The sequence below is a fragment of the Lampetra planeri genome, unplaced genomic scaffold, assembly GCF_965212315.1.
Source record: "Lampetra planeri unplaced genomic scaffold, kcLamPlan1.2.h2 scaffold_306, whole genome shotgun sequence".
Taxonomy (NCBI): Eukaryota; Metazoa; Chordata; class Hyperoartia; order Petromyzontiformes; family Petromyzontidae; genus Lampetra; species Lampetra planeri.
The window spans coordinates 32447-47669 of NW_027615131.1; the positions used below are offsets into that span (position 1 = coordinate 32447).

General features: G+C 58.5%; 1 protein-coding gene across 2 annotated transcripts in view; it reads left to right on the top strand.

The window, feature by feature from the left end:
* Positions 1-15223, top strand: part of LOC144740814 (septin-5-like) — an 18825-nt gene continuing 3602 nt past the window's right edge. Inside the window, exons 1-10 of one of the 2 annotated variants that reach the window (XM_078623535.1) lie at positions 1-120; positions 7502-7598; positions 8203-8289; positions 9341-9464; positions 9890-10024; positions 11250-11367; positions 12740-12841; positions 13789-13918; positions 14058-14214; positions 14787-14883. In XM_078623535.1, coding sequence (XP_078479661.1) covers positions 16-120; positions 7502-7598; positions 8203-8289; positions 9341-9464; positions 9890-10024; positions 11250-11367; positions 12740-12841; positions 13789-13918; positions 14058-14214; positions 14787-14883 — 1152 coding nt within the window. In that variant the 5' untranslated portion in view covers positions 1-15. The remainder of the gene's footprint in view (positions 121-7501; positions 7599-8202; positions 8290-9340; positions 9465-9889; positions 10025-11249; positions 11368-12739; positions 12842-13788; positions 13919-14057; positions 14215-14786; positions 14884-15223) is intronic. The other variant, XM_078623536.1, reaches the window with a different exon arrangement.

Here is a 15223-nt window from a genome sequence, read left to right on the forward strand (position 1 = left end):
CCCGCCCCCCATCCCATGGCGAGGAGCCCCATCCCGGAGCGGCTCGTGGAGCGGCTCCTTCTGCCGGGAGCCGCCGAGGCGACGGCGGCGGCGGCCTCGGGCGGGCAGCGCGAGCGCACGGTGACGACGCCGCGCGTGTGTTGTTGTTGTTGCGTGTGTGTTGTTGTTGTTGTGTGTGTTGTTGTGTGTGTGTGGTGTGTGTGTTGTTGTTGTTGTTGCGTGTGTGTTGTTGTTGTGTGTTGTTGTTGTTGTGTGTTGTTGTTGTGTGTGTGGTGTGTGTGTGTTGTGTGTGTTGTTGTTGTGTGTGTGTGTTGTGTATGTTGTTGTTGTGGTGGGTGGAGCGGTGGTGCAGCGGTTAGCGCTACACTGCGCTACGAACCCGGCGACCCGAGTTTGATTCCTGCTCACGGCCGCCAACACCAGCGGCGATGATCATGAGCGGTCTTGGGCCTCCCCTGGCAGCCTCAAACGAGTAGCTCGTGCCATGGTGTGTAAACGTCACCACTGGGGAGACAAAGGCGGCCGGGCGTGGTGCTGGCCACCCACCCCCTCGTGTGCCGCAGTGCCGGTCTTCACAGGTGCTGCTCGCTAACAGCACTCGCCCCAACACTCCCCAGCCGACGCATGCCCCCAAGCAGCTTCTGTTTGACCGGATAGAGGGGGAGAAGAGATGGCCGGTACCAGCGGTGTCAAGATCGGCCTCTGTGGAGGAAGTTCGTGAAAGACGCTGCTGGGCAGTTGGAGGCAGTCGCCCTTCAACAACCGTGAATGAGCGATGCTCACAACAATGAGCGGATCGCCAGGTGCATAAAACGCAGCAAATAGTCACAGTGAGTAGCACAGATGGTGCATCTGCCAGTTATCTCAGTCAACCCATAGCACCTGGGTCGTCTGTCTGGTGACCTCCTGCCAACGAGCTTTCAACACCTCACGTGGTCTCATAGTGCACCTAGCCTGGCATAGGCGCTGTGTCGACGTCACCGCCACTTGGTGGCGGATGGCGGCTCTGCCACGAGCCCATGGTGTCCTTGACATCAGGACCAAGAGTAGGACGGATCTGTCCAGTGCCCGTTGTTGGCTGGTGGTCTGTGACTTGCACCCTGAGTAGTTTTCCTGCTGTGGTATTGGGCATCCACGCCATTCGAGCCTCCAGCAGCCCGGGTCTCGTCGGCCTCTTTAAGCTGACATCGCGACGATGTGTGTCTCGTGTGCAGCTTCAGAGACGTAATAATCATATTATTATGATCATGATCATTACCATATGAGCATTATCACGCAAATATGTACGGTGACGTTACCACCTGCACCAGCCAGCCAGCAAAACTTATTTTGTTAAATATAGAATGACATGCATGTGCACAATCTGACAGCCACGTGTCTCCCTTCACGCCCTGCCACGCGTGTGTGCGCGGCGTGTGACGTAGCGGTGTTCACCTGGCCTTGTCCACAACTCCAACACATCGTGCCGAGCCTCCCTGCCCATCCTCCCTCTCTTGTCTCCATCACCGCTGTTGCTCTCCTGCCATGCATTTAAGGCTTTAAAGCAATCATGTTCCATATATAGTTGTACATGTGTGTGTATCATGTATATTTGTATAAGGGCACACGTTGTATGTGTAGTGAGTCACTCAGAGACACCAAGAGTAGGATGCACCCTCTGTATTCTAGCTTTCACCGGCACAGGGAGTAACTACTCTGGTCAGGACGGTTAACAGGCTGCCTGAGCAGCGACCCCGAGGAGGTGAAGACGGAGCCTCGTGCAGCGCGGCCTCGCCCCGCCCCCTCGGCCCCGCCCCTTCGACCACGCCCCCTTCGGCCACGCCCCCTTCCAGGACCGACCAGAAGGTTCCCGGCTCCAGCCCACGTGTCCCTTCTGTCACCTTTGTCCCACTTGCCTCTCTCCGGCTCGTCGCGTGACCCAGCGGCAGACGGGGCTGCTCCAACAGCAGAGATCCCCTTCTCTGCCAGCAGCCAGCGCTACCCGCCATAGTGACCCATTCCATGTCACTACACATGTTAAACGATGTGACGTGTCTAAGTGTGCATATGTGCATACATTACACACACATCCAATTGTTTATGTTTTAGATTGTTTATATGTGTGTGTGCACCTACTTGGTGTCTACATATGTGTATATTGCAGTGCAAATTACATACATACATATACACTGGAGCTTTGGAATCCACCTTATTTAAATGTTCACTGGTGATACTTGCGCTTTAGCTGCGTGTGTAATGCTGGTGCGCGTGTGTTTACACACCAGCCTACTTGTACAAGTGTTCACACGTGCACTTGTGAATGTGTGTACACATGTCCTTGTGTATGAAAATGTACACACACTCACGCATGCTCACACACATTCACTAACAAACACTGACACTCCTATAGAACACAGGAGAGGAGGAACTCCTCGTTCGAGATTCCTCGACCCGAGCTCGCCTCGTCTCCCCAGCACTCAAAGTCCCGACACCACCCCTGACCCTGCCCCCCAAACCCACCCAGACTCTGCCCCCCAAACCCACCCTGACCCTGCCCCCCAAACCCACCCACACCCTGCCCCCAAAACCCACCCACACCCTGCCCCCCAAACCCACCCAGACTTTGCCCCCCAAACCCACCCAGACTCTGCCCCCCAAACCCACCCAGACTCTGCCCCCCAAACCCACCCACACCCTGCCCCCCAAACCCACCCAGACTTTGCCCCCCAAACCAACCCAGACCGTACCCCCAGCCCCGGCCCTGCCCCCGAAGGTGCTGCCCCTGGGCAGGCGGTTCCGTCCCATCGGGGCAGACTCCGGGTGCGGAGTGGAGGGCGACGAGGCAGGGGACGCCCTCTACTCCACGGTTCGCGGGTTCCGCCGGCCGCTGCCCCGCGTCCCGCCCGCTCGGCAGGTGCGACCCGGCGCGGCGCGACCCGGCGCGGCGCGGCGCGGGCCAGCATGCGTCGTTACTCCCCCGGTGGGGGCCCCTCGGGACTCGGTGGCTCTGGGGGAGAGGGGTGGTCACAGTGGGCGCGTCGGGGACACCGAAACGGTATCTGTGGGGCACCACGGTGGCAAGATGTTAACGACCTCGCCTGGTGTACAGGAAGCCGTGGGTTCGATCCCGACCCTCGCCATGATCGCGTGGATCTCTTTCTGGGTCCTCCGGAAGCCGCTGCTTCGTTGAGATTCTGAAAAAGAGGAGCCACACAGCTCAGTGGGCCTTAGCTGGTAAAATAAAAATGTTTTTTAGTTTCGTGTTTCTTGTGCACGTGCAGCCCTCATGTCGATCCACTACTGAACGAGGAGTGCCTTCTCACGCCGTGCAGGTCAACAGACTGAACACCAAGAGCAGTTCTAAATAAATTTGATTTCATTTTGACTTAAAACTTTCGTGACTGCGGGAATTCATATTCTTTGGTTCTTTCGGTAAAGCCACGTAGATAGAAAAATATAATAATACAAAAAAAGAAAATAAAACACAAGCGATCGTTATCAGGTTAACCCCCTTTTCCTGATGACGACTGCTTGTGTTGCGATGGAAACGTGGTTTTTATAATTTTTATTTAATTTATTTATTATTGTTGTATTTTTCTATGTACGTGACTTTACCGAAAGAACCAAAGAATATGAAATTAGTTTTCAATTTTGATTAAAAGTGCACAGCTCCAGTGGCTTCCAAATATCCCGACAACTTCTCCACGTCCACAGTGGCTCCTCTCCATACAAACACAACATTCTGCCTTGTCCCCCTGTGCTAACGTTCTGTTTCATCTTTCTCCCACGCCTGTCTCACACTCCCCACGCCTGTCCCACACTCCCCACGCCTGTCCCACACTCCCCACGCCTGTCCCACACTTCCCACGCCTGTCCCACACTCCCCACGATGCATGTGGAGTGCTGCCTCTCACGTGGACGTTTTCCCCTACCTCCCCACCCACCTGCCCTCGTGTGATTTTCCTACCAATGACAAATGTCATGTTTCCCGGACGCATGCGGATATAACAAACACGTGGTCAATCCTTGTCGTGATCCTCCTGCAACCGTAAACCCGATCCCCACGATGCATCGAGGGGCCACAGGCAACTCCCCCGGTTAAGGGAGAAGAGGAGCAAGAGAAGCGTGAAGAGGAAGAAGAGGAGGAGGCCCACAGTGACCCGGCAGTGGTGGGCATCACGGGCCCTTGTGACGTCACAGGCCGTGCGACCTCCAAGGCGACCAATCGCGTGAGAGACGACGACGACAGTGGAGATGGCGCGGGGGCGACTCTGAGGGCAGCACGGCACGCGGCCGCGGCGCGGAGTGCGGAAGACGTCGATCTGCTGAGCCCCAGTGACGGGGGCCTCGCCCCCCCGGGCAGCTCCCGGCCAAAGAGTCCCTGGGCAGTGTTCGATCCCTACGACACCCTGGAGGTATTTGGCTGCCAGTGTGTTTGTGTGCGTGACGAACGCGGGGAGCGGTCGTGTAACAGCAGTTCGTGTACTGGGTTATGAACCCGGCAACCCGAGTTCAATTCCCGATTATGGCCACCAACACCGGTGACGATTATCTGAACCGGTCCTGGGACTCCCCTAGGTTGACTCAGCCTCAAATAAGTACCTGGTGCGGTGTGTAAATATGAGCACAAGAGAGACAAAGGTGACCGGGCGTGGTGCTGGCCACCCACCCCCTCGTGTGCTGTGTCGCCCTGCATAGGTGCTGCTGCTATTCGCTAACAGCACCTTCGCAACAATCTGTGAAACGGCTGCACGGGGAGTCTTTGTCTTCGTGTCACAGCCGGTGGGGTCGTGCACTTGGCTACGAATCCTGGCCACGGAAAACAGCAGTGACGACTGCTGTATATCTACACCAGTTCTGGGCCTCCCCTAGGTCGACCCAGCCTGAAATAACTACCTGGTGCGGTGTGTAAAATTCAGCACTGGGGAGACAAAGGCGGCCGTGCGTGGTGTTGTCCACACCACCGCTTTGTGTGCTGTGTCGTCCTTAATAAGTGCTTGCTAACATCACTTGCCCCTAAAGCCTTTGGAAATATGGGGGATGTTTGTATACGTCCAATGGTATCAATTGTTAATGCGTCTCAGATGAGGAAAACAATCTGATTATTAAGGACCGTCAATTTTTTCGTATGTTCGGGTCATTTAGCCGCACTGATTCGCGATGTTGTGGGCAGGCACTCCCAATCGAGCTGAGGAGCTCGGCGCACTGCAGGGGCCCTTGAAGACCCTCAATATTAGTACCGTGCGTAGCCAACCGCGCTCACTACCTCGCCTGGTGTGCAGGAGGTCGTGGGTTCAATCCCGACCCTGACGCCTGTATATTTGGAGTTTGCGTGTCTCTCTCTCCCCGTGGTGGCGTGGATCTTTCTCCAGGTCCTCCGGTTTTCCCCTCCACATTTAGAATCAACACCAGCACGCGTTCAGAGTGTTTGGCTGCTATAATTGTCCACATGATAAGCCACTTCGCTGCGCTACCGTCTGGATGGGCAGGTCGCTGCTGATAAAGAGCTCCGTGGCTCAGTGGGGGCCTCTCCTGGCAGAACACAAGTTGGGTGTTAGTTTAGCTCGAGTTGGAATCTTATGTAGATGCCCTCTTCGACACGGCCGTCGTGCCGTGCCTCCTCCGGCGTGACAGCCGTGCCAATGAGCACCGCCGACCCCCCTCGCCCCCGGGTGGAGGGCGACATTCACGGGGACACGGGGGGGGGGGGGGAGCCGAGTCGGCCGCACCGGGAGATCGATTGCAGTGGAAAAGCAAAACAAGGTCGCCGCAACGATTCCCGATGGCGATGGTCGCGCGCTCTGCTGCTGCTGCGCCCTTCGCGTGCGTTAGTCGAGGCCCGAGGGCAATGGCTGCCCTTCAAATATTGGAGAGAAACACAAACGCAACGCATTCGTCAATAACACCGCTGTGTGTGGCCTTAAAAGTGTCTATGTCAATAACGGGGGATGATTCGAGCAATTATCTTATTGTGCATGATGGCAGCAGCAGCGATGTGGTTCAGGAGTTCGATGCCAATGTCGAGATCTGCTGCTGCTGCTGTCACGACGAGAGGCCTTGAGCAGGGAGAGAGTTCGTCTCTTGCCGCTGTTCCTCCCCCTCCTGCTGCTGCTACGTTGATGGAGCGCAGAGCGCAGTGGGGTCACTGTGGCGGTCACTCGTGTGGGTGCCATGTTCACAGTCGCACTGCTGTGGCTTGTCTACATAATGGACCTCTATGGGTCTCTGTGTGTCTCTATTGGTCTCTATGTATCTCTATGTATCTCTGTGTATCTCTATGGGTCTCTAGGTGTATCTATGTGTCTCTATGTATCTCTATGGGTTTCTATGTATATCTATGTATCCATGTATCTCTTTGGGTCTCTGTGAGCCTCTGTACCGTTGTGTGTCTATGAGTTTATTGTACGGGTCCGTAGTTTGGGTTGCGTGGCCACAATCGCACTCCATTCGGTTTGCGTCTTTAATTGTCGCATTCACGAAGGAGACGTGCGCATCGGCCTGCTGACGATGTTCCGATGAATTGGTCGACGCTTCCCCCGCTGTCTTCAGCGGCGAATGGAACAGGCAAGAGGCGGGGGGTGTTTGCGTCTCGAATGAGGAGTTCATCCCGGACGTCCGCGTCGCTCCAAGTGCAGTGGCCCCTCGGGACTCGGGCAGTTCTTCATCGCACGGAGAGAGAGAGAGAGACCCATGGGTAGTAAGAGTTGGAGTAAACATTGCATAATCATCTAGTGCAGGGTAGTCACAACTCCAGTCCTCCTGGCACCACCACCACCACCATGCTCCTCCGTCTTTCCGCGTTTACCAAATTACTCCTCCCCATTGACATACAACGTGACTCGCCTCGCGCGACACGCGCATGATGAGTGTTAAACACGCCCCGTGTAACACGCTAAGCAATGACCGCTGCTTTCGTTAAGAGGACTGATTCAAATTAAGATTGAGATCTCGGTGCGTGTACGCGTGTGTGTGTACGCGTGTTCCGTGTGCGTGTACGCGTGTACGCGTGTTCCGTGTGCGCGTGTACGCGTGTACGCGTGTGTGTGTACGCGTGTTCCACGCGACGCAGACAGCGGACAACGTTCAGAGACCCACAGTTCTTAAATAAACTATCTGAAAGTAATTATCATGATAGCAATATAAATCAAAGACATGATGAATAGAAGTGAGGCTCAAAAAGTAAACAAAACGGACCAAACCGGTAACAGTACAAACCACGCGGCGAAACGTGGCCAACAATATTTGACTCCTGGGATGGAATCACGGGACCCCTGGGATGGCGTCGTGACAACGACAGCAGCGTGGATTCAAACAATCGTGACAACAAAACCACGAAGATTCAGAATGGCCAACCCCTGCCTGGCCAACTGACTGCGTGACAATGCGACTGATTTAACGCGGCTTGCCTCACTGCTGTGTCTGACACACGCGTGCACACACACACACACACACGTGTACACACACACGTGTGCACACACACACACGTGTGCACACACACACACGTGTGCACACACACACGCAGGATCATGACAAGGAATATGTTGGCTTTGCCACACTCCCCAACCAAGTCCACCGCAAGTCCGTGAAGAAAGGCTTCGAGTTCACGCTGATGGTGGCCGGTGAGTCGTCCTCCTGCTTCTCCTCCCAGCTGCTCTCCGGGCGCTGGGTGGGGGGCGAGTGGGGGGCGAGTGGGGGGCGGACGGACGGGCGGGAATGTCGGGATCGATGGAAGTGACTTGAGGCTCGGGATGAGTTTGGGATTCACAACATTTCGGTTTTGTCCGAATTTAAACGACAATTTCAGGTAATTAACGAAGTCAACGAGCAGTCAACGCGCGTCTGTAGCATGTTTCAGACTTGATGCCTTGCAATATTCACTCCTGCTCCCCCCTGCTCCCCCCGCTCATTGATGCCCACCCTCTGCTCCCCCCTCCTCCTCTGGCCCCTGCTCCCCTCTGCTCCCCTCTGCTCCCCCCTCTCTTCTGGCCCCTGCTCCCCTCTGCTCCCCCCTGCTCCCCTCTGCTCCCCTCTGCTTCTCCCTCTCGTCTGGCCCCTGCTCCCCTCTGCTCCCCTTTGCTCCCCCCTGCTCCCCTCTGCTCCCCCCTCTCTTCTGGCCCCTGCTCCCCTCTGCTCCCCCCTGCTCCCCCCTGCTCCCCTCTGCTCCCCTCTGCTCCCCCCTGCTCCCCTCTGCTCACCCCCTCTCTTCTGGCCCCTGCTCCGCAGGCGAGTCGGGCTTGGGGAAGTCGACCCTCATCAACAGCCTCTTCCTCACCGACCTCTACCACGAGCGCGTGCTGCTGCCCGCTGACGGCAAGAGACGCCACCGCACACAGACAAAGCTTCCCCATATAGCCTCCGGACAGACTGCTGGGGCAAGTGCTGTTAGCGAGTAGTACCTGTGAAGGCCGGCACGGCACACACGGTGGGTGGCCAACACCAAAACCGGCCGCCTTCGTCTCCCTAGTGGTGATGTTTACACGCCTCACTGGGTACTCGTTTGAGGCTGAGTCGACCTAGGGGAGGCCCAGGACCGTTTCAGATAATCCTCACTGGTGTTGACCGTGAGCGGGAATCGAACTTGTCGCCGGGTTCATAGCGCAGTGCGCTAACCGCTACACATGTAAACGCACGCACACACGTGCACACGCACGCACACACGTGCACACGCACGCACACACGTGCACATGCGAACACACAACAAATACGGGAGCTGAACAGTTCCTAAAAAAGCTCCCGTACGGCACGTGGAAGGAAACGTCGGACATCGTGCCGAACAAAGTAGCAGAGGCGTTCTGATCCGCACCGAGCGCTGTAGTTGGAGGATCCTCACGAATCACCTAGTGGGCTGCCGTCACGAAACTCGCACCTGGGTTGGATTCCCAGGCACGGCTGACATCAGTGGCGGGCGACATCGGAACCGGTCGGTCCCGGTTCCCTCACCACCCTTCCGTCATCAAGCCGCACGGAACAGCGTGACCGTGGTGGTGAAGTATGGTCCACTAATCGGAGATCATTCAATCCCTTTCTGGGATAGTGCTGCTGCTGCTGTCACCGTCCGAGTCTCACCCGCACCTCCGATGAGCGCGGTTGGCCGCGTGGGGCCTCCGCGTGGGGCCTCCGCGTGGGGCCTCCGCGTGGGGCCTCTGCGTGGGGCCTCCGTGTGGGGCCTCCGTGTGGGGCCTTCGTGTGGGGCCTTTGTGTGGGGCCTCCGCGTGGGGCCTCCGCGTGGGGCCTCCGCGTGGGGCCTCCGTGTGGGGCCTCCGCGTGGGGCCTCCGTGTGGGGCCTCCGCGTGGGGCCTCCACGTGGGGCCTCCGCGCTGGGCCACTGCGCTCCGTGACGGCGAGGTCTCCTCCACCGCAGAGCGGATCTCGCGCACGGTGGAGATCTTGCGGCGCACCCTGGAGATCGAGGAGAAGGGCGTGCGACTGCGCCTCTCCCTGGTCGACACCCCCGGGTTTGCCGACGCCATCGACAACACGGAGTGGTGAGTTGGGGGTGGTAAGGAGGAGGAGGTGGTGGTGAGGGGACTTAATAATGACACTTTCATTTTATGTAGCGTCACTCATGCCAACAGCATGTCTCGTTGTCCTTCCCCGCACTTCCTGTTAGCATGTTTGGCTTTGCACGGTGCAAAAGAAGTTTAACATACATTCCCGCTCACGGCCAACATCGGCGACGAATGTCCGAGCTGGTCCTGGGCCTCCCCTACGGGGACTCGGCCTTAATCTGAGCGCCTGGTGCGGTGTGTCAAATATCAGCAACGGGGGGAGACAAAGGCGGCCGGGCGTGGTGCCGGTCACCCACCCCTTCGTGCGCCGTGCCAAGCTTTATAGGTGAAACTCGCTAACAGCACTTGCCCCAACGGTCTGTTGAAGGCCACACGGGGGATCTTTGTCTTTGTTTGAGCAGTTGGCAGCCGGTGGTGGAATACGTGGAGGAGCAGTTCGAGTCGTACTTCCGTGAGGAGAGCGGCCTCGACCGCAAGAGCCTGCAGGACACGCGCGTCCACTGCTGCCTCTACTTCATCTCGCCCTACGGGCACGGGTGAGCATGGCTCCTCACGGGGACGGGTGAGCACGGCTCCCTACGGGGATGGGTGAGCATGGCTCCCTACGGGGATGGGTGAGCATGGTTCCCCACGGGGATGGGTGAGCATGGCTCCCTACGGGGATGGGTGAGCACGGCTCCCCATGGGGATGGGTGAGCATGGCTCCCTACGGGGATGGGTGAGCATGGCTCCCCATGGGGATGGGTGAGCATGGCTCCCTACGGGGATGGGTGAGCATGGCTCCCCATGGGGATGGGTGAGCATGGCTCCTCACGGGGACGGGTGAGCATGGCTCCCCATGGGGATGGGTGAGCATGGCTCCCCACGGGGACGGGTGAGCACGGCTCCCCATGGGGATGGGTGAGCATGGCTCCCCACGGGGATGGGTGAGCATGGCTCCCCATGGGGATGGGTGAGCATGGCTCCCCATGGGGATGGGTGAGCATGGCTCCCCATGGGGATGGGTGAGCACGGCTCCCCATGGGGATGGGTGAGCATGGCTCCCCACGGGGATGGGTGAGCATGGCTCCCCATGGGGATGGGTGAGCATGGCTCCTCACGGGGACGGGTGAGCACGGCTCCCCATGGGGATGGGTGAGCATGGCTCCCCACGGGGACGGGTGAGCACGGCTCCCCACGGGGACGGGTGAGCATGGCTCCCCATGGGGATGGGTGAGCACGGCTCCCCACGGGGATGGGTGAGCACGGCTCCCTACGGGGATGGGTGAGCATGGCTCCTCACGGGGATGGGTGGGGGCGGGTGAGCACGGCTCCCTACGGGGATGGGTGGGGGCGGGTGAGCACGGCTCCCCACGGGGATGGGTGAGCACGGCTCCCCACGGGGATGGGTGAGCACGGCTCCCCACGGGGATGGGTGAGCACGGCTCCCCACGGGGATGGGTTGGGGGCGGGTGAGCACGGCTCCCTACGGGGATGGGTGAGCATGGCTCCTCACGGGGATGGGTGGGGGCGGGTGAGCACGGCTCCCTACGGCGCTCCCCACGGGGACGGCGCCCGCGCTCCCCACGGTAATCGTGGCGGCGGTGTTTGCGGCGGATACGCGACACTTCTTCTGTCACCTCCACTGCCGGGATGAGACCGGTGCCCAGGGCCGCGGGGCTCGTGGTGGCTGTCGTTCACCGTTGCCTTGACCGCTGTCGTTCACCGTTGCCTTGACCGCTGTCGTTCACCGTTGCTTTGACCGCTGCCGCGCTGTCCCAGGCTGAAGCCGCTGGACGTGGAGTTCATGAAGGCGCTGCACAACAAGGTGAACATCGTCCCCGTCATCGCCAAGGCCGACACGCTCACCATGCGGGAGAGGGAGACGTTCAAACGCAGGGTGATGCCTCGCACCGCCACCATATGGCTCGCTCGCCAGCACCACCACGTCCTCACGCTTGTCCTCACGCTCACCATGCGGGAGAGGGAGACGCTCAAACGCAGGGTGATGCCTCGCACGCTCGCTCGCACAATGACAAACATCCCCGTGTAGCCTCTAACAGACGCTTGGGGAAAATGCCGATACCGAGTAGCACCTATGAAGGCCGAGCATGGTGCACGGGGGGGTGGGTGGCCAGCACCACGCCCGGCTGCAATTTCTACACGTGGCACCGGGTACTCATTTGAGACTAGGGGTACTCGTTGAGCGGGAATCGAACCCCTGACTACGTACATAAGACATCTACCCTTGGCGGGCTGTAGGGGCAAGTGCTGTTAGCGAGCACCTGTGAAGGCCGGCACGGCACACGATGGGGTGAGTGGCCAGCACTGCTACACTACCGCTCCCCACATGTGCATGTACACACTCAGACACGTAATTATACACAAACACAGTACTATACATATAGTACTAGCATAAGTACCCGGCGTTGCCCGGGTGAAAAATATATTTCTTAATAACCTTACATATATACACAGATGGGCTGCTACCCCTGCCCCCCCCCCCCCCCAGCGACGATCTCCTGGGCCGCTGTGCAGTAATATGTACGGCCTATAGTGTGGTGGGGTGTCGAGGCCTAGTACCGTGCAGAGCCTCCGGCCTCGCCTAAATTGCCCACCCGGCTGAGGCTGGGTACAGGGGCCGTTACCCCCCCCCCCCCCGCGCTACAATAATACTGTCTAATCGCTATAATTTTATTATCTACCGACCCTATAATAGTAATTGCACACATTGTGGTGGGGGGGGGAGTGAAGAGGACGTGAAACTTTGATGAATTTACCTCAGAGTCGCGTGTTAATGCGTTCGCATATTTTTAACGGGAATTAAAAATGGCGTCCACCCCGCAGCGAATGCGTCGCTACCCGTTGCCAGGGGCAACCGCCGTCCAATGAAACTGCGTATGGTCCGGCGACACACAGACACACACACAGACAGACAGACACACACACAGACAGACAGACGGACAGACAGGTTTGCGATTTTATATATATAGATATACAGTGGTATACATATAGTATACACACACAACTTGCTCAAGAAACCTGTCAACGTGTATCTATTGTTATTTCACCTTCAATTGTGCAGTTTGTTGCTGGCTGCTTTGGGCCTCTCCTCAGCAACTGTAAATTTGACGACAGAAGTGGGAGTGAGAGCCTCCCCTAACACCCCTAATCACCCCCCCCCCCAGCACCACCTATGACCCCACTCTTCCATCGGATCATGCAGCCGTACGATCGCCCCTTGGTCGATGCCGATGTTCGCCCTCTCCCAGGTGCAAGAGGAGCTGAGTGAAAACGACATCAAGATCTACCAGTTCCCGGAGTGCGACTCGGACGAGGACGAAGAGTTCAAGAGGCAGGACGAGGAGCTGAAGGTGTGTGCCGGGAGGCCGGTGGAGCAATCATCCATCGCCGTCATCGTCGTTATCGTCGCCATCCCTCAACGCCTTGCACCACCGAAAATCCGTCTAAACTAAACGATAAACTATTTTTATTTCACCAGGTAAGGCGCACTGAGCTATGTAGCTCTTGTTCAGAAGCGACCTGGCCACAAATGATAGCCCAACGAAGTGGCTTATCACGTGGAAATGTATAGCAGCTAAATATTGATATTTATTCTAAATGTGAAGGGGAAAATGTGGAGGACCCGGAGAGAGATCCACGCAACTACGGGGAGAACACGCAAACTCCAAATATACAGCAGGCGTCAGGGTCGGGATCGAACCCACAACCTCCTGTATACTGGGCGAGGTAGTTAACATCTTGCCACCGTGTCTCATGCCTACGAAGGAATGGAGCTCATTGCTCCGTCTGCGAGCTGTGTGCAACGCAACCCGGCAGTGGGAACAATATCGTAGCCCGGAGTCGCCTGCGTAGGGTTCGCAAAGCGGCACGAACTCTTTCTGCTGAAGCCCTCTCGTCGTGACAGCAGCAGCAGCAGACTCCGACTTTGGCATCGAGCTCCTGAACCACATCGCTGCTGCTGTCGCACGCGAGAGCAGAATGCGGCAGAATGGTGGGAATGGGTTTGGGGAACAAACCTTGACTGTTCTGGAGTGGCTGTGTGTGTAGGTGGGGGGTTAGCTCCACTGCGCTATGAACTCGGCGATCCGACTCAAATGACGACCTGGTGTGGTGTGTAAACATCACAAGGGAGACAAAGGCGGCCACGCGTGGTGCTGGCCACCCACCCCCTCGTGTGCCGTGCCGGCTTTCATAGGCGCTACTTGCTAACAGCACTTGCCCCCAGAGTCTGTTAAGGCTACATGAGAGACCTTTGTCTGTGTGCGTGCGTATTTGCGCGTGTCCCCGTGCTCTCTAGGCCAGCATCCCATTCGCAGTGATTGGTGGCAGCGCGGTTGTGGAGGCTTCAGGGCGCCGGGTGCGCGGCCGCCTCTACCCATGGGGAATCGCCGAGGGTGAGGACGGCGTGGCTCCACACATCTCCAGCGGTGCGAGGGCCGCGGTGCAAGGGTCGCGGTGTGACGGCTGTCGGTTGATGGCCGCGGTGTGACAGATGTGGCTTGGCAGCCTATCCCCGTGTTTCCCCTCTCTGTGCCCCCCCCCCCGCCGTGTCCCCTTGCGGAGCAGTGGACAGCAGCGAGCACTGCGACCTGGCGAAGCTGCGCACGATGCTGATCCGCACGCACATGCAGGACCTGAAGGACGTGACGCGCGACCTGCACTACGAGGAGCACCGCGCGCGCTGCATCCAGCACATGACGCGTGTGGCCACGCGCACGCGCAGGTACGCGCTCGGGCACACGCCACGCGCACGCGCTCTAGTACACACGCGCAGGTACGCGCTCTGGTACACACGCGCACGCGCAGGTACGCGATCTGGTACACACGCGCACGCGCAGGTACGTGCTCGGGCACACACGCGCACGCACGTGCTCAGGCACACACGCGCATGTGCGGGCACGCACAGGTACGCACAACCGGTACACGCGCGCATACGCAGGTACCTACACGCACACGCAGGTACCTACACGCACACAGAGGTGGGTACGCGTACGCGCCGGTACACGTAGATGCATATAGACAAAGATTCCCCTTACAGCCTCAATAGACTTTTGAGGCAAGTGCTTAGTGAGCACCGACGACGGCCGGCACGGCCACATTGGGGGTGGGTCGTCAGCACCACGCCCGGCCGCTTTTGTCTTCCTAGTGGCGATGTTCACAGACCGCACCAGGTGCTCATTTGAAGCCGAATCGTAGCTGGTGTTGGCCGTGAGCGGGAGTTGAACTCGGGTCACCGGGTTCGTACCCATGCCTATCATGTCCGCCCCCGCCCTCTCACCCCCCCCCCCGAGGCAGCAAGCTGTCCCGCGAGAGCGTCGTGGACTTCCCCACGCCCATCGTGTCGGGCCTAGCGGGCCGGGCGGACGCGCTCATCCGCGCCAAGGAGCAGGAGGTGAGAGAGGCACAGGGAGGAGCCGCGCGATGGCCGCCCCAGTGAGGGGGGGGGGAGATGCAGGGGGGCTAAGATGCCCCCCCCCCTGCTGAAGGCCCCCCCCCTTTTAATTTGCGAGCCGCGTATTTAAATAACACCACGTGCAGCGGTGGCTGCTCGCCAATGGCAGCGACGCGCACACGGCTGCAAGCGTGCCCCGTTGCACGGATGTCATATGACCCCCACCCCCCATGCCACGATGCATGCACACGTGACCCCCACCCCCCATGCCACGATGCATGCACAACGCTCTCGGCCTTGTCGAGACCAGCACCAACCCCGGTGCGTGCGTCTTGTGTTG